Raw genomic sequence first — 19165 nt, 5'->3', positions numbered from 1 at the left:
TTAGTAGAGATGGGGTTTCGCCATGTTGGCCAGGCTTGGTGTGGAACTCCTGGGCTCAAGTGATCTGCACACCTCTGCGTCCCAAAGTGCTGGGATTACAGGCATGAGCCACTGTACTGGGCTATGGTCTGGCAATATTGAACTGACTCCAGAATCAGTTTGGGGGATAGGAATCCCAGAAATCCCAGTCCCAAGGAATTAGCAGGTGGTGGGGGACAGTGACAGTTCTCCAAAGCAGCATTTGTGCTGTCCAGCTAAGGGACAGATGCATTGACCTGAAATCAGGCCAGAGTTTCCTCAGCAGCCTGGCTGACCCTGGGTCCACAAGTGACCACGTGAAGGATGGTCTGCCCTTTGTCACAGGATCATCCCTGAGCAGGAGGCCTGTGGGTAAGAAAACGGAGAAGCCAAGCAGCCAAACAGAACGCTCAGCTCTGTCAGCTGAAAGCCCTTCATCCCGCCCCGCCACAGATACACACACTCCAACAGCTGCACTCACACATGCACAGACACGAACGCCGGTGGTCCTTCCTTCCACAGGCATGGACTGAGCCTCCATACGGGCCCTGCTCCGCTCAGTGCCAGAGTGGAGGAGGTGAGGCCACTGGGCCCAGGTCTCTGCGAAGTGTGGGGATGGAGACAGGAGCGCTGCCAGTCAGATTTAAAAAAGCAGGTACGCGGAGATGACAGAACTGTGCTTGGGACACAGAGGGACAGCAGGAGAGACAGAGCCTTGTGAGTAGGGGCAGAAGGAGGTCAGGGCAGCTTCACAGAGGAGATGCCCCGTGCTCAGACACATGCACACACGTACACAAGCTCAGACACGTGCACGCACATACACAAAGCTCCCCCCATTCCACACACAAACACAAACACGCACTCCACTCTAACACTCACACGGTGTCCACACTCACACACGCAGACTCACACAGAGACACCTGAGCCTCACACACGCTCCCGCAGACACTTGCTCGTGTTCACACACGAGCACACACTCACGCAGAGCCGCACACACAGTTCAGGCTCTATCCCCGGGGGACGGGCCACGGCCTGCCTGCGAGGGGCGCCCGAGAGCCCCCGGGCGGGGAAAAGGTGGGGCGGCAGGCGCCTCCCGTCCGCCCCCACGGCGACGTCCAACCCCCTCTCTGGTGTGGAGAGACAGTCTCAGCGTCAGCTTCGTCACCGTCACCGGCAAACCGAGATGATAAACCTCCTGGGGGGCGCGATGCGACGGTGTCCGCGGAAGCGCTGTGAGTCCTGCTCCAGCAGAGAGCACGCAATTACTGCCGTTCTGCACGTGGTGACTCCGCTCCACTCCCAGGAATCAGAATACTGGGGGTGGGGCCCTGCATCCACGAACCCTTAAGGCTGTATTTATGTTAACTTGAATAAATATTTGCACAATACAGTATACAAAAGTCAAAGGCACGGCCGGGTGCGGTGGCTCACGCCTGTAATCCCAGCACTTTGGGAGGCTGAGGCGGGCGGATCATGAGGTCAGGAGTTTGAGAGCAGCCTGGCCAATATGGTGAAACCCCTTCTCTACTAAAAATACAAAAATTAGCTCGGCGTGGTGGGGTGCGCCTGTAGTCCCAGCTACTCGGGAGGCTGAGGCAGAAGAATCGTTTGAACCGGGGAGGTGGAGGTTGCAGTGAGCAGAGATTGCACCACTGCACTCCAGCCTGGGCGACAGAGCAAGACTCTGTCTCAAAAAAAAAAAAAAAAAAAAAAAAAAAAAAGCCGGGCACGGTGGCTCAAGCCTGTAATCCCAGCACTTTGGGAGGCCGAGGCGGGTGGATCACGAGGTCGAGAGATCGAGACCATCCTAGTCAACATGGTGAAACCCCGTCTCTACTAAAAATATTTAAAAAAATTAGCTGGGCATGGTGGCTCGTGCCTGTAATCCCAGCTACTCAGGAGGCTGAGGCAGGAGAATTGCCTGAACCCAGGAGGCGGAGGTTGCGGTGAGCTGAGATCGCGCCATTGCACTCTAGCCTGGGTAACAAGAGTGAAACTCCGTCTCAAAAAAAAAAAAAAAAAAAAAAAAAAAAAAAAGGAACAGAGGATATGTGAAGAGCTGGTTTCTAAACTCCATGACCCCGCTGCTCAGCTCCTAGCACCTAACATTTATGAAATGTCTATGTATTGTACCAAAATATAAACAATATATAATCTCACCCCTTTTTATGCAAGTGATAGCAATGGTACCATACATACCACTCTGTACTGTTTTCTTCTCCACTTAGTAATAGATCTTGGACTCCTTGCATATTGAGGCCATAAAAGGGAGGCCTCAATTTTGCTCACAATTTTATTTATTTATTTATATTATTATTATATTTTTGAGACCGGGTCTCGCTCTGTCACCAAGGCTGGAGTACCGTGGTGCCATCTCAGCTCACTGCAGCCTCCATCTCCGGGGTTCAAGGAATTCTCCTGCCTCAGCCTCCTGAGTAGCTGGGACTACAGGCATGCGCCACCACACCTGCCTGATTTTTGTATTTTTAGTACAGACGGGGTTTTGCCATGTTGGCCAGGCTGGTCTCAATCTCCTAACCTCAAGCCGTCCACCCGTCTCAGCCTTCCGAAGTGCTGGGATTACAGGTATGTGCCACCATGTCCAGCCCTGCTCACAATATATAATGGACTCCCTGAAATCTATCTGTTGTTCCCTTCCTCTACTTATAGAGACTGTCCTCCCAGAGATGGCCATACGCCTTGCTCATTGCTTCCTTCTGATCTCTTTTCAGATATCACCTTGCCAGTGAGGTCTCTCCTCACTCTAGTTAATACGTAGTCATCCCTTTGCTTTGCCCTCTATCCATGCTCTGTTTTGATAAGTTTTACATTCATTAAAGGTGTTCTCGGCCAGGTGCGGTTGCTCAAGCCTGTAATCCCAGCACTTTGGGAGGCCAAGGCGGGTGGATCACAAGGTCAAGAGATCGAGACCATCTTGGTCAACAAGGTGAAACCCCGTCTCTACTAAAAATACAAAAAATTAGCTGGGCATGGTGGTGAGTGCCTGTAATCCCAGCTACTCAGGAGGCTGAGACAGGAGAATTGCCTGAACCTAGGAGGCGGAGGTTGCGGTGAGCCGAGATCGTGCCATTGCACTCCAGCCTGGGTAACAAGAGCGAAACTCCGTCTCAAAAAAAAAAAAAAAAAAAAAAAATGTGTTCTCATCCCTAAGCTAGAGTATCAGTTCTTCGAGCACTGAGATTTTTGTCTTTGTTCTCTGCTATATTCCTAGAGCCTAGCAGGTGTTTGATAAATAGTTTTTGTTTTACACACACACACACACACACACACACACACACACATGTTTTTTTGAGATGGAGTCTACCTCTGTCACCAAGCTGAAGCTGAAGTCCAATGCCGTGATCTCAGTTCACTGCAACCTCTGCCTCCCAGGTTCAAGCGATTCTCCTGCCTCAGCCTCCTGAATAGCTGGAGTTGCAGGCATCTGCCACCACGCCCGACTATTTTTTGTATTTTTAGTAGAGACAGAGTTTCACCATGTTGGCCAGGCTGGTCTTGAACGCCTGACTCCAGGTGTTCCATCCGCCTTGGTCTCCCAAAGTGCTGGGATTACAGGCATGAGCCACCACATCTGGCTTAATTTTTTGTTATTATTGTTATTTTTTTGAGACAGGGTCTCACTCTTGTCACCCAGGCTGGAGTACAGTCCTATGATCATAGTTCACTGCAGCCTTGCCCTCCTGAGCTTAAATGATCCTCCCACCTCAGTCTACCAGATAGCTGGGATTACAGGCATGCGCCACCACACCTGGCTAATGTTTTGTATTTTTAGTACAGATGGGGTTTTGTTAGGTTCCTCAGGCTGGTTTCGAACTGGGTTCAAGTAATCCTTCTGCCTCAGCCTCTCAAAGTGCTGGGATTACAGGTGTGAGCCACCATGTCCAGCCAAATACATAATTTTTGAAGGATGAATGAATGATAATAGGGCCCAGCCCTTGGCTTGAATCAAAAAGGTCCAACTCCAGCTTCTCTCCTGGGCTACAGACCCTCGTATTCAATTACCTGCCTCTCACTACCACCATGTGACTGAGGCCACTCTCCACTGTTCAGCCCTCCTCCTCGTGCCACCCTCTGTTACAGCTAAGTTAACTTAGTTTCACTTCCTTGCGCCCACTCCATCCTGCTCTACCTCCTTGACTCTCTGCACCTTAAAGAAAGTGAGAGCACAGTGGCTCACAGCTATAGTCCCAGGGACTCCAGTGGCTGAGGCAAGAGGATCACTTGAGGCCAGGAGTTCCAGATCAACCTGGGCCATGTAGCGAGACTCCATCTCTAAAAAGGCTTTTTTTTTTTTTTTTTGAGACAGAGTTTTTTTTGAGACTCAAAAAAAAAAAAAAAAAAAAAAAAGGCTGGGCGCGATGGCTCACACCTGTAATCCCAGCACTTTGGGAGGCCGAGGTGGGTGGATCACCTGAGGTCAGGAGTTGGAGATCAGCCTGGCCAATATGGAGAAATCCTGTCTCTACTAAAAAAAAAAATACAAAATTAGCCAGGCGTGGTGGCACATGCCTGTAATCCCGGCTATCTTGGGAGTCTGAGACATGAGAATCCAGGAGGCAGAGATTGCACCATTGCACTCCAGCCTGGGCAACAAGAGCGAAACTCTGTCTGAAAACAAAAACAAAAACCCGTGCTCGATCAAAGATTTTTTTGAAAATTAGCTAGTTGTGGGCTGGGCACTGTGGCTCACGCCTATAATACCAGCACTTTGGGAGGCTGAGGCGAGTGGATCAGGAGATCAGGAGATCGAGATCATCCTGGCCAACATGGTAAAACCCTGTCTCTACTAAAAATACAAAAAATTAGCTGGGCATGGTGCTGTGCCTGGAGTCCCAGCTACTCAGGAAACTGAGGTAGGGGAATCACTTGAGCCGAGATTGCGCTGCCACACTCCAGCCTGGGTAACAGAGAGAGAGAGACTGTGTCTCAATAAATGAATAAATAAATAATAAATAAAACTGCCATGGAGACTGTTTTACCTGAAATTTTGGATCACAGCCTTCATCCATGGGGCAGAGTAAAACCATCAAGCTTGTATTGCTATCTCACAGCTAAGGTTTCAAGCTATTGAATCTTCATTTATGTGTGTGTATACATGTCTAGATGTGTTTATTTGTATGCTTTACTGTTACATATTGTGACTACCAAATTGGCTTATAAATAAAAGAGCACTCATAAATTAGGTAAATAAGTCTAAGCAGTTTTCAAGTTCACATGGCACCACACCCAGCTAATTTTTTGGTATAGACATGGTTGCATTATGTTGGCCAGGTTGGTGTCGACTTTCTGACCTTATGATCTGCCTGACTCGTCCTTCCAAAGTGCTGGGATTACAGGCGTGAGCCACCATGCCTGGCCTTAACACTGACATTTTAAAATATCTATGGCAGGCATGTGGCTCCCGCCTGTAATGCCAGCACTTTGGGAAGTCGAGGCAGGCAGATCACAAAGTCAGGAGTTCAAGAACACCCTGGCCAACATAGTGAAACACTGTCTCTACTAAAAATACAAAAATTAGCCAGGGCATGGTGGCAGGGCATGTGAGTTCGGCCAGGCTGGTCTCGAATTTTTGACCTCGGGTGATCCCCCGCCTCGGCCTTCCAAAGTGTTGGGATTACAGGCGTGAGCCACCGCGCCCCGCCAAGGCTCATCTTTAAGCCCTTAAAGCACTTTAAACACATTATGTCGTGGTATTATCACCCTCATTCAACAGATGAGGAAAGCTAGTTTCAAGGAAGTTAACTGAGGATCAGAGATGTTAAATGGTTTGCCTGAAGTTAGAGAACTAACAAGTGACAAAGCTAGTTCTGCTGCGTTTTTCTAACAAGCCATTCAGCTGCCCAGGAAGATGTCGAAATTTGCAGCAAAGGAAAGTAGGCAGCCAGGGCCAGAGCTGGGGCGTTCCCCGCCTGGCTCGCTTCCAGCCGTGGTGCCTCCAGCCCTGCCCTCTAGGTTTCAGCCCTTCCATTGGTCGTCCGTCACAGTGCGCCACGCTCACACGAGGGCCAGGAGCCAATCAGCGCGGCTCGTCTCCGCCCAGCCAGGCCACGCCAGGATGGCGTTGTCTGTCCCTCCCGCAGCACGCTGGGAGTTGTAGTCTAATCATGTATTTCTGCCAATAGTATGGCGATAGCGAGAACTACTCGACCCATAGAGCCGAGCGCGGAGTGGATTCAGCTTTTAGGAGTACCCGCCAACTAGCGGGACCGAGCAGGAACCCGCATCCAGGAACAGGTGAGAGAGGTCGTGTGCTGGGCCTTGGAGGAAGGGAGCCGAGACCGTGCTTTGCTTCTGTAACGATACTGTGAGGCACGGGAAGCTCAGCCTGTTGTGTCAGAGTTTCTCCGTTTTGAGGGTCGGTGGGCTAGACTGGCTGGCCTTCTGGGCGTGCAGAGACTTCCAAACTCTGCCCTTGTGCTTTCCTGAAACCCCCAATATGCCCGGACCTCGGTATACTCCTTTGCTGCGAGCCCTTCTCTCCCGTTCAGAGTTGCTCCGAGCCTATCTGCGCAGTCCTAGCGCTTCCTGTGAGGCTTGGGACGCGCGGCTCCAGCACCCCAGACCAAATGGACGCAGCACCCATGGATTCCGGCCTCAGTGCTTCTCCCATCCTTGGGACGTGGAGCGCAGACCCTGGGCACCCCTCTTCATCTCCCAGGGGAGACCTAGGTTCTAGATATGGCTCTGCCTCTACTATCTTTCTACCTCCTAGAGCCTCAGTTTGACTTGTGTAAAATAGGATGACTTAAGGGGTCCTTTCAGCCCCTACTCCTGGGGTACTTTACTGTGTACCACGTCCTCACCCAGCCTTGTGGACGCCGTCTGGAAGGCATTGAGTTCTAGCCTGTTTATAAGTGGCAATTAGTTGGGTCTCAGTCACCAAGCCCTACTTTTTGTTTCCTGCATCTCCTTCCTCTAATTGTCCCTAAGCACATTCCACAAGAGAGAGGGGCACTCTGGGCCAAGGCTGGGGTGGGAGTGATCTGGGGAGCTGCCACCATGCCTTTGGTGCTTGCCCCTGCAGGGAGTGCTTGGCCCCCCTTCCCTATGCCACTCCCATGATGCCCTTGTCCCGCTGGTTGAGATCTGTGGGGGTCTTCCTGCTGCCAGCCCCCTACTGGGCTCCCCAGGAGAGGTGGCTAGGTTCCCTACGGCGGCCCTCCCTGGTGCTCGGGTACCCAGTCCCGGCCTGGCACAGTGCCCGCTGCTGGTGCCAAGCATGGACAGAGGAGCCTCGGTGAGTGTGGTTGCGGTGAGGGGCCTTGGGGAGGGGAGCAGCTGGTCAGGTTTCTGACTTGTTTTTCTTCTCCTCAGAGCCCTTTGCTCCTCCCTCAGAATGAATGGAGACCAGAAATCAGATGTTTATGCCCAAGAAAAGCAGGATTTTGTTCAGCACTTCTCCCAGATCGTTAGGGTGCTGACTGAGGATGAGATGGGGCACCCAGAGACAGGAGATGCTATTGCCCGGCTCAAGGAGGTGAGGGATTCATGACTTGGGGGAGTGAGTCTTCGGTTTGATTGCTCTGTATACACTTGGGAGTCACCTGTGGCTTGTGGGGGACTTTTGGCAGATGTGAGAGAAGGCTTTTATCTGAGGGACTCGAGCCCACTCTTGAGGGGTTGGGGCCTGGGCAAGTATACTTATTAAGTCCTTCATCCTGACTTTTGGCTGTGATGGAAGGTGGATCATCCAGACTGCTTTGCTTGAGGGTGGAGGCCTTGAGCCTGGCAAGTCTCTGATTTTGTCTCCTGAAATCAGAAGCTGCTACCTTGGCAGAGACCTGGGAGGAAGGCAGTCTGATGTTGTTTTTTCTACCTGGGGCCTAAGTGAAATTATTGTATCATTAGAAACTCCTATTCTAGGGATGGACATGGTGGCTCATGCCTATAATCCCAGCATTTTGGGAGGCTGAGGTGTGTGGATCACCTGAGGTCGGGAGTTCGAGACCAGCTTGGTGAAACCCTGTCTCTAAAAACAAACAAACAGGCCGGGCATGGTGGCTCACGCCTGTAATCCCAGCACTTTGGGAGGCCGAGGTGGGTGGATCACGAGGTCAAGAGATCGAGACCATCCTGGTCAACATGGTGAAACCCCGTCTCTAATAAAATATGAAAATTAGCTGGGCATGGTGGCGCACGTCTGTAGTCCCAGCTACTCAGGAGGCTGAGGCAGGAGGATTGCCTGAACCCAGGAGGTGGAGGTTGCAGTGAGCTGAGATTGTGCCACTGGACTCCAGCCTGGCACCTGGCGACAGAGTGAGACTCTGTCTCAAAAACAAACAAACAAACAAACAAACAAAAATCTGAATCTAAAGAGTTTTAAAGATAAAAAGAAAGAAAGAAACTCCTATTCTAGGACATGAACTATTCCTGTGATACTCGCCCTTTTCCCATTGATTCTTGATTCTGGAGTATCTATTAAAACTATTTTTATAAATGCTGTCTATCTCATATATCTGAGGGGAACCAAGGGAAAGGGGGGGTTTGCCTATACTGGAGTAGGGATTAAAAGAGAAGTCTTGCCGGGCGCGGTGGCTCAAGCCTGTAATCCCAGCACTTTGGGAGGCCGAGGCGGGTGGATCACGAGGTCGAGAGATCGAGACCATCCTGGTCAACATGGTGAAACCCCGTCTCTACTAAAAATACAAAAAATTAGCTGGGCATGGTGGTGCGTGCCTGTAATCCCAGCTACTCAGGAGGCTGGGGCAGGAGAATTGCTTGAACCCAGGAGGCGGAGGATGCGGTGAGCCGAGATCGCGCCATTGCACTCCAGCCTGGGTAACAAGAGCGAAACCCCGTCTCAAAAAAAAAAAAAAAAAAAAAAAAAGAGAAGTCTTTGCCCAGCAAGGTGGCTCATGCCTATAATCCGAGCATTTTGGGAGGCCAAGATGGGCCGATCACTTGAGGTCAGGAGTTCAAGACCAGCCTAGCCAACATTGCAAAACTCTGTCTCTACAAAAATACAAAGATTAGCCGGGTATGATGGTGTGTGCTTGTAAACCCAGCTACTCAGGAGGCTGAGCCGCGGGAATCGCTTGAACCCGGAAGACTGAGGTTGGAGTGAGTCGAGGTGGCGCCATTGCACTCTAGCAAGACTCCGTCCCCCCAAAAAAAGAGAAGTCTTGGCCAGGCGCGGTTGCTCACGTCTGTAATCCCAGCACTGTGGGAGACCGAGACAGGTGGATCATGAGGTCAGGAGTTTGAGACCAGCCTGGCCAATATGGTGAAACCCCTTCTCTACTCAAAATACAAAAATTAGCTGGGTGTGGTGCGGTGCGCCTATAGTCCCAACTGCTCAGGAGGTTGAGGACGAATTGCATGAACCTGGAGGTGGAGGTTGCAGTGAGCAGAGATCATGCCACTGCACTCCAGCCTGGGCAACAGAATGAGACTCCATCTCATAAATAAATTGACTAGAGTAGACCTTGCAGAAAGAACGTGCCTGGGCACTGGGATCTCTTCTAGCTTTGCCCCAGGACTTTGGGGAAGGAGTAAAGACAGTAGCAATTCCAGAGGCTCCCTGAAGAGGAGTTGGGGTTGAGGAGGATACAATCAGGTGCTGGTTGGAAATGGGAGAGCGTGAGGAGAAAACTCAAGAGTAGCTGCTGCGTGGACCCTGATACCCTGTCCCTCTCCCCTTGCCCTCCAGGTCCTGGAGTACAACGCCATTGGAGGCAAGTATCACCGGGGTGTGACGGTGCTAGTAGCATTCCGGGAGCTGGTGGAGCCAAGGAAACAGGATGCTGATAGTCTCCAGCGGGCCCTGACTGTGGGCTGGTGTGTGGAACTGGTGAGAGGCGGCAGGGAAGGGAGACGTTTCCTGCGACTTGGGTGGGAACGGGCAGGAGGGACCTGAGACTTGTCTCTGGTTTGTGTTTGTCTCTAGTGTGCTCCGGCCAAATTTAGAGTGCAGCACTGCATGGGTTAACTAACGTGGGAAGACTCTTGCCATTAGGTACAATGGTGGCTGTGGATAGGTGTGGACAGGGTGGACTGGGGCCTCGGAACTGGGCAGCGCGGTGTCAGCTCTTCCCTTTGAGCAGAGGACAGCCCTAAAAATGACAGGTCTTCCAAAGGCTGTTCTGAAGCACAGATTGAAAACTGGCAGCTCACTGATAGTTTTTGAAAATGTTTTATTTTTTTTATTTTTATTTTTATTTTTGAGACGGAGTTCCGCTCTTGTTACCCAGGCTGGAGTGCAATGGCGCGATCTCGGCTCACCGCAACCTCCGCCTCCTGGGTTCAGGCAATTCTCCTGCCTCAGCCTCCTGAGTAGCTGGGATTACAGGCACGCGCCACCATGCCCAGCTAATTTTTTGTATTTTTAGTAGGGACGGGGTTTCACCATGTTGACCAGGATGGTCTCGATCTCTCGACCTCGTGATCCACCCGCTTCGGCCTCCCAAAGTGCTGGGATTACAGGCTTGAGCCACCGCGCCCGGCCGTCTGAAAATGTTTTAAAATGAAGTCTCCTAAATTTAACAAAGAGATTTTACACTGAAACCTAGATTTCTAGCATGGCTTGGAAAATTATAAGACCTGGGTCCATGTTCCTGCATAGCAACAGTTGGCTGAAGCTGAGTGGATGCAACTGCCCCAAGACCCAGGGCATGCGCCCTCCTGTGTGCTTTCTCTGATTTGCTCCCACCCCCACACCCACTTGTCTTCTATGCCAGCTCCTCTTGCTCTTGAAGGTGTATAATTTGCTGCCATGGCCTAAAGCTTTCATTAGTGACAGGGGGACTGGGTTCTTGGAGGGGTGCCATACCGAGGAGGGTGGCAGTGAGCACAAAAGGGAAGAGCATTCAGAAACTTGGTGAGTGACAGTAATGCTGAGTTCCTGGCCTGAGAGGAGCAGCTGGCTCAAGGGAAGATGTGCTGAGCACAGTCAGCCTGGGCACGTTCTTGATATGGGTGGAGTAGGTGGATCTGCCTGTCTTATGGGTGGTGGAAATTCCAGTCTGGAACTTGTCAGGAAGAATAGGGATTTGCTTCCAAGGAGATAATAGGACCATGGCATCCAGGGAGAGGGCAGCATTTAGGAGGCTGAGGTGGGTGGATCCCCTGAGGTTGAGAGTTCGAGACCAGCCTGACCAATGTGGAGAAACCTCGTCTCTACTAAAAATACAAAATTAGCTGGGCATGGTGGCCCATGCCTGCAATCTAGAGGCTGAGGTACTCGAGAGGCTGAGGCAGGAGAATCACTTGAACCCTGGAGGCGGAAGTTGTGGTAACCCAAGATCACGCCATTGTATTCTACCTGGGCAACAAGAGCGCAACAACTCCATCTCAAAAAAAAGAAAAGAAATTTGATATGGGGGTCTCACTCTGTCACTCAGCCTGGAATGCAGTGGCGTGATCATGGCTCACTGCAATCTCTGCCTCTGGAGCTGAAGCAGTCCTCCCACCTCAGCCTCCCAAGTAGCTGAGACTATAGGTGTATGCCTCTACCCAGCTAATTGTTTTTTTTTTTTTTTTTTTTTTTTTTTTTTTTTTTTTGTAGAGACTAGGTTTCGCCATGTTGCCAAGGCTGATCTTGAACTCGTGGCATCAAGTAATCCGCTCATCTTGGCCTCCCAAAATGCTGGGATTATAGGCGTGAGCCACCGTGCCTGGTCTAAGTTTTTTTTTTTTTTTTTGAGACAGAGCCTCACTCTGTTGCCCAGGCTGTAGTGTAGTGGTGCAATCATGGCATACTGTAGCCTCAACCTCCTGGGCTCAAGCCATCCTTCCACCTCAGCCTCCCAAGTAGCTGGGACTACAGGGGCCTGCCACCACACCTGGCTTTTTAAAAGTTTTTTTTTTGTAGAGATGGTGTCACTATGTTGCCCACGCTGGTCTTGAACTCCTGGGCTTAAGTGGTCTGCCTGCCTCAGCTTTCCAAAGTACTGGGGTGAGCCACTGTGCCTGGCTTGGGTTTTTTTGTTTTTGTTTTTTTAATTTCCCTAATAAATAGAAAGTGTTGGTGGGGTTAAGAATCAGGGCTAGGAGGCAGAGGAAATTCGGGGAGGCTATGGAATTAATTTTCTTGGAGACCGTCATGGTTGAGTGGTGGTGGCTGAAACGAGATTGTCCTTACAGTCACCCTTGAGAGGCAGTGGATCAGTGGCTTTGGAGAAACCATGATACTCTAAATAAACACAGAGTAAATTAAACATGTGCCTTCCATGTGGAAAGCCTGGGACCTCCCCACTTCCCTTCTGGGGTGAGGTCAGAGGTGAAGGTGCAGATGGATGCCTCCTTCCCTGAGGACCCTGCCTGGAACAGTAGCAGTGAATGGTCCTTTCCCCACGGCCCATGCTGGAGCTGTGGGAGGGGGTGTCGCATGCTTCCTTTGCAATGTGGATCCACTACAGCACACAGGATTAGGATGGGATGAAGTTTTAGAAACCACGTCTTCTGCTCCAGCCTGAGTGATGGAGTGAGATCCTGTCTCAAAAGAAAATCACAATAAAAATCAAAACCTGGGTATAGGGTCAGTTGCATTGGCTCACGCCTGTAATCTCAGCATTTTGGGACGCTAAGGCTGAGGTCAGGAGTTCGAGACCAGCCTGACCAACATGGTGAAACCTCATCTCTACTAAAAACACAAAAATTGGCCGGGTGTGGTGGCGCATGTCTGTAATCCCAGCCATGTGGGAGGCTAAGGCAGGAGAATCGCTTGAATCTGGGAAGCAGAGGTTGCAGTTAGCCAAGATCATGCTATTGTACTCCAGCCTGGGCAACGAGAGCAAAACGCTGTCTCAAAAACAAAACAGTAAGTAGTAAAATTAAAAACCATGTCTTGAGCTGGGTGTGCTTGTGTGTGCCTATAATCCTAGCTTTTCAAGAGGTTGAGGCAGGAGGATCACTTGAGCCCGGAGTTCAAGTCCAACCTGGGCAACATAATAAGACCTGTTTTCTCTAAAAAAAAAAAACAACCCAAGGCCAGGTGGGCAGATCACAAGTTCAGCCGTTTGAGACCAGCCTGACCAACATGGTAAAACCCCGTCTCTACCCACGTGCCTGTAATCCCAGCTACTCGGGAGGCTGAGGCAGGATGATTGCTTGAATCCGAGAAGCAGAGGTTGCAGTGAGCCGAGATCATCGCTCCACTGCACTCCAGCCTGGGTGACAGAGTGAGACTCTGTCTCAAAAACAAACAAACAAACAGAATTCAAACCATGTTTTGAAAAGGTAGCACGCGGTGGCTCACACCTGTAATCCCAGCACTTTGGAAGGTCAAAGCAGGCAGATCACTGCAAGTGAGGAGTTCGAGACCAGCCTGGCCAACATGGCAAAACCCCGTCTCTACTGAATGAAAATACAAAAGTTAGCTGGGCTAGCAGTTGGTGGTGGTGGGTGCCTGTAGTCCCAGCTACTCGGGAGGCTGAGGCAGGAGAATCCCTTGAACCTGGGAGGTGGAAGTGGCAGCAAGCCCACATGGTGCCACTGCACTCCAGCTTGGGTGACAGAGTGAGACTCTATCTCCAAAAAAAAAAAAAAAATGCTATTTAAGGAACCAAAACATATAGTCTGACTGACTGCACGAAGTGTCATGGGGAATGTTAGGGTGCTTTATTTTTAATTTCTTCACCAGAGAAGTGTTTAGGAAACTCTCACTCCAGGGCTAGTGCTGTGCTAGGCTCTGCAGATGCCAAGAGGTAAAACTTACTGTCCCTGCCTCCACGGAGTTCATGGTCTAGTGGGAAACCCGACACGTTCAGGTACCTTCAAATGGACATTCAGAAGAGTAACCCTTTGCTAAAGTTTAAAAATGTTTAAAGGTGTCTAAGACCCGTAGGTCAAAGTCAGATTTCAGTTCCAGCTGATTAGATGTGCACCACAAAGGAGATCCTTTAGGTGAGGCTGTGTCCCTAGTCACCGAGGTGTTCAAACACAGTGCTGGGGGCAATGTGGGAATATCTTCTTTTGTTTAGGAAGTAATGTAAAGTCAATTGCGTGAATAGATCCTTAAGCATTCATTGAGGTTTTTGGCAAGAATAAAGTATGGGGTATGCGTATGAAGGTGTTTCCTCATCTCCCTGATACCAGGCATGATCTAGAGCTGGTTAGAGATGCCAGCAATCTGTTCTAGTCTCTTACCTAAAACAAGAGTGTTGTAGTTTCGTTTCATAGGCAAGGGGTCTGAGCCAAACAGGTGATGTCACCTTCCAAGTCCCCATAGCACAGAAGTCTTCTGCCTCCCCATCCTGACCTTCCCGGCTCATAGGGACTATCAAAGGCAGCAGCTCTGACCTGGGCATGGTGGCTCACGCCTGTAATCCCAGTACTTTAGGAGGCTGAGGCAGGAGGATCACTTGAACCCAGGAGTTCAAAACCAGCCTGAGGAGCATAGTGGGACCCTGTCTCTACAAAAATTAAATTAAAAAAAAAAAATGAGCCAGGTGTGTGTTGTGTGCCTGTGGTCTCAGGTACTCAGGAAACTGAAGTGGGAGGTTCACTTGAGCCTGGGAGGTAGAGGCTACAGTGAGCCGTGATCACACCACTGCACTGGACAACTGGAGACTCTGTCCCTGCCAAAAAACAAAGCAAAAATATATACAGATACAGATATAAAGTAGCAGCTCCATTGCTGATAGAAGGAACGGTAATGAGGAGCCCTGCAGGTCTTATTCCACTCTTCCTAGCTGCAAGCTTTCTTCCTGGTGACAGATGACATCATGGATTCATCCCTCACCCGCCGGGGACAGCTCTGCTGGTATCAGAAGGTAATGGGGGCAGTAAAATAGCAATGGGTATGGGGACAGGCCACAGGGAGGTGGTTACCTATGGCCTGGTTGAGATGTTGGGGTGATGGCTCTTAGTATGAACTGAGGCTAGAGATTGATTGCTTGTTTTTCTCTCTGCCGTCCCAGCCAGGCGTGGGTTTGGATGCCATCAATGATGCTATCCTTCTGGAAGCATGTATCTACCGCCTGCTGAAGCTCTACTGCCGGGAGCAGCCCTATTACCTGAACCTGATCGAGCTCTTCCTGCAGGTGTGCTACAGACAGGGCCCCATGCTCAGAGGCTGCCGCTGGTAGCCTTGGCCTCTGTGGGACATGCTCATCTAGCTGGTTTCAAGGCACAGGATCGCAGGGGGCCCAGGAGGGAAAGTGAGGAAGGAAGTTGGGAAGTGGCAGGAAGGGCTTCGCTGTCCCTGTGTGATTGGCAGGAAGGGTGATAAAGGACTGTGCGTATGAATATGGACCTTCAGTTTTGGGGCCTTCTCCCCTTCTGTTGCCTTTCTGATTCTGCGCAGTTGTCCGCTGTTACGGGGTGTTGTGCTCAGGCTATCAAGGTTTCGCATATCTGGAGAAAGGCTGGCTCATGGGCTGTCTTCGTCTTCTGTAGAGTTCCTATCAGACTGAGATTGGGCAGACCCTGGACCTCATCACAGCCCCCCAGGGCAATGTGGATCTCGGCAGATTTACTGAAAAGAGGTGAGGAAGAGGGCGAACCAGACACAGCAAGGGAGGGTGCAGGATGCGGACTGCCCCCCTGAGGAGTTTCTCTTCACCCCTACCCAGGTACAAATCTATTGTCAAATACAAGACGGCTTTCTACTCCTTCTACCTTCCTGTAGCTGCAGCCATGTACATGGTGAGTGAGCCTCCTCACCCCCCTCCGCCCTGCTGATGGGGGCTTTTGGACAGGAAGGCACAGAGCAGACAACGTGAACACTCTGCTACCCCTGGTGAACGGCTGTGTGACCTTGAGCAAATCAGTCTTGCTGAGTCTCTTTCCTCAGCTGGGGATAAAATTCCTACTTCACAGGACTGTTCTTTAGGCAAGGTGGCTGGGTGCGGTGGCTCACGCCTGTAATCCCAGCACTTTGGAAGGCTGAGGTGGGCGGATCACCTGAGGTGAGGCGTTCCCGACCAGCCTGACCAACATGGAGAAACCCCATCTCTACTAAAAATACAAAATTAGCCAGGCGTGGTGGTGCATGCTTGTAATCCCGGCTACTTGGGAGGCTGAGGCAGGAGAATCACTTGAACCTGGGAGGCAGAGGCTGTGGTGAGCTGAGATCGCGATTGCGCCATTGCACTCCAGCCTGCACAACAGAAGCGAAACTCGAAACTCCGTCTCAAAAAAAAAAAAAAGAAAAGAAAAGATTAAGCGGCTGGGCGTGGTGGCTCACGCCTGTAATCCAAGCACTTTGGAGGCCAAGGTGGGTGGATCACCTGAGGTCGGGAGTTCAAGACTAGCCTGACCAACATGGTGAAACCCCTTCTTAAAAAAAAAAAAAAAAAAAATTAAGCAAGGCAAGGGATATGAAAGCGCTTAGCCCATAATAGGGGAACAATAAATCCTGTGTCTGAGTATGGATAGGAGTGCAGAGGAGATCATCCTGGTTGAGGGAGAAGAGTGGACTAAAGGCAGTCAGTGGGATTAACTGCCTACCCTGACTTGCTTCTCCACATTTCCTTTTCATCTTCAAAGAAGTTGGAGATGGCCGGGTGCGGTGGCTCACGCTATAATCCCAGCACTTTGGGAGGCTGAGGTGGGTGGATCATGAGGTCAGGAGTTCGATACCAGTCTGGCCAGCATGATGAAACCCCATCTCTACAAAAAAAAAAAAAAAAAAAAAAAAGGCAGAGGTTGCAGTGAGTCAGGATCGTTTCACTGCACTCCAGCCTGGGTGACAGAGTGAGACTCCCTCTCATAAAGAAGTTGAAGGTAAAAACATTAGGAAGATGGATCAGAATGACACGCGGGGACTGACATTTGTGAGGGAAGACACAGGCTGAACACCTGTAGAATGGATTTATCTCTGTTAGGACTCCCAGGAAGGTCTAGCCAAAAGTAAGTGGGATTGTGGTTGGATCATATGTCAAGGACTATCTAGGTCAGGGAAGGCAAGATGTCTGAAGAGAGGAGAGATTTGGGGCTGCAGGAGGGCAAGACCACGGGAGAAAGCAGCCAGGAATATGCAGGCACCTCTGGGGTTTGGCTTATTAACCCCCCTTTCCTTATAGGCAGGAATTGATGGCGAGAAGGAGCATGCCAATGCCAAGAAGATCCTGTTGGAGATGGGAGAGTTCTTTCAGATTCAGGTAGGAAGGCAGGAGGCAGCTGCAGGGAACAGGGACCAGCTTCACTCCTCTGCCTCATCCGGCTCCTTTGCTGCCCTTCCCCCCACCTAGGATGATTACCTTGACCTCTTTGGGGACCCCAGTGTGACTGGCAAAGTTGGCACCGACATCCAGGACAACAAATGCAGCTGGCTGGTGGTCCAGTGTCTGCAACGGTCCACTCCGGAACAGCGCCAGATCCTGAAGGTGCTTGAGAGCGGGTGGTGGGTCCCTGAGCTGGTGAGAAAGGGCCAGAGCAGTACTTCCCAACTGGAGGCAGTTTTGCCCCTGAGGGGACATTTGGCAATGTCAGCAGACATTTTTTGTCATCGGCATCACAACTCTGTGTGTGGTACAGGCATCTAGTTGGCAGGAGCCAAAGATGTTGCCAAACATGTAACACAGAACAGCGAACAGCTCCCCCAGACAGGATTATCTGGTCCCAAATTTCAATTGTGCCAAGGTTGAGAAACCCTGGAGTAGAGGTCTGAGAGCCAGTATGTGGGGAATATTTGCGATGGTGAAGGGAAGCTTGGGATCTTAGCTATCTAGAGACACTTGCAAATTGGAGGCAGGAAGGGAGTGGGTGGCTTTGGAGATGTTCTGGAATATGTGAATGAAGGGAGTTGGGCAGGCGGGTGGGGGGAGGTCTTGGAGGCTCTGGGGAAGGCTAAGCTCAGTTTCCTGTCCCCAATCCCTTGCAGGAAAATTACGGGCAGAAGGACGCTGAGAAGGTGGCCCGAGTGAAGGCATTATATGAGGAGCTGGATCTGCCGGCCGTGTTCCTGCAGTATGAGGAAGACAGTTACAACCACATTATGGGTCTCATTGAACAGTACGCAGCGCCCCTTCCCCCAGCGGTGTTTCTGGGGCTTGCGCGCAAAATCTACAAGCGGAAAAAGTGACCTAGAGACTGCAAGGGCGGAGAGGAGGCTCTCAATAAATAAATTGTATAATCTTGTGGTTCTGTTCATGCTCGGCCCGGCCGGAGTCTGGTTCTCTCTAGAATGCTCGGGGTGGGGTGCTGGGAGGACTCGCTGCACGGAAGCAAAACCCAGGGGCCTTGGCACCCCGGCCCCTTGGGGCCAAAAGCTTAGGATATATCCAACCCGCTGGGCGGGTGACACTAGACGCTAAGCGCTAGGGGCGGGGCTGAGCTACGCCACGCCCATGCGCGAAGGGGTGCAGCTGCGCGGCGAAGAGTGGGTTGTCCTAGTGCCCCTCCCCGCCTGCTCTGTGCCCCGCCGGGCGGGGACCGTGGGAGCCGCGGACAAGCCCAAGGCCGGAGCGGTTCCAGGAGGACCCTGGTGAGGAGGGCTCGGCCCATGGGTGTAGACCGATAGACCAGGGCACGCGGGGCGGGGCCGGACAAATGAATAGAGAAAGGGCGCGGTGGTGGCTGAATGATGGAGACGAATGCGGAGAGAATGGACACACCGCTGTTCCAAGGGGCGAGGGCGCAGGCTGGAGCCCAGCCGAGGCAGCCGGCGGATGCGGAGTTGAGAAGCTGACGGCTGCTCCATCCTTTTCTCCTCCAGCCGTCACCCCTTTTCTGCATTTACCAGGCAAACTCTGCGTATTGCCCCACCCCCATCCCCTGCCTCCTTTCAGGGCATCTGGGTGGGTCTCCTTGGGTCCCTTAATCTGGAAGTAAGGGGTAGGCTGGAGGTCAGGGCCAGATTGCGGCAGCAGGGACCCGGCAGTCCATTCTGGGCCCCGACCTCTTCCAGGCCCCCGCCCCTCTTCGGAGATCCAGAGCGCAGCCGCGTTCTCCGACCCTCCCCGCTCCATTCCCGGGGGGTTACATTCGACTCCACCTGCCAACACTGCAGTGGAAACTAATGGCCAGTCGATTGCGATTTGCATCTCATTGAAATATCTTCCAAAGCAGTAAGAGCCTTCAGGCCTGCTGCTGCCGTCAGTCACCTCGGTGTCCTTCCCGCAGCTCTTGTCCTCACTGGCTGGGCTTCGCCACCCCTCTCTTCTAGGTCTACACCTGTGGTTGCCAGGTAGGTGGATGTGAGAGACCCAATCCTCCTGGTTCTCTAGACGCCATCCCATCGCCG

General features: G+C 51.4%; 2 protein-coding genes across 5 annotated transcripts; one reads left to right on the top strand and one right to left on the bottom strand.

Annotated features, from left to right (window-relative positions):
- The first annotated feature begins 482 nt into the window (after positions 1-482).
- FDPS (farnesyl diphosphate synthase) lies at positions 483-18072 on the top strand. 4 transcript variants are annotated; one of them, XM_074389798.1, is made up of 13 exons: positions 483-673; positions 2509-2604; positions 6162-6273; positions 7064-7276; positions 7354-7516; positions 9689-9829; positions 14670-14750; positions 14898-15020; positions 15376-15464; positions 15552-15624; positions 17004-17081; positions 17172-17306; positions 17804-18072. In XM_074389798.1, exons 4-13 carry the CDS (start codon positions 7098-7100, stop codon positions 18002-18004), a joined length of 1263 nt encoding a protein of 420 aa, XP_074245899.1. In that variant the 5' UTR covers positions 483-673; positions 2509-2604; positions 6162-6273; positions 7064-7097; the 3' UTR covers positions 18005-18072. The 4 variants fall into 4 exon arrangements, with proteins under 4 accessions (XP_074245899.1, XP_010346708.1, XP_074245901.1 ...); XM_010348406.3 differs by lacking the exon at positions 2509-2604; XM_074389800.1 differs by lacking the exon at positions 7064-7276 and having other exon boundaries at positions 487-673.
- Positions 17535-19160, bottom strand: LOC101048370 (putative uncharacterized protein RUSC1-AS1). Its single transcript, XM_010348408.3, has one exon. The coding sequence runs from the start codon at positions 19158-19160 to the stop codon at positions 18312-18314; it is 849 nt and encodes a 282-aa protein (XP_010346710.3). The 3' UTR covers positions 17535-18311.
- Between the last annotated feature and the right edge of the window lie 5 nt (positions 19161-19165).

Source organism: Saimiri boliviensis, chromosome 19 (assembly GCF_048565385.1).
Source record: "Saimiri boliviensis isolate mSaiBol1 chromosome 19, mSaiBol1.pri, whole genome shotgun sequence".
Lineage (NCBI taxonomy): Eukaryota > Metazoa > Chordata > Mammalia > Primates > Cebidae > Saimiri > Saimiri boliviensis.
Note: the sequence above shows the minus strand (reverse complement) of the source record. Positions and strands in the feature narration are given on the sequence as shown.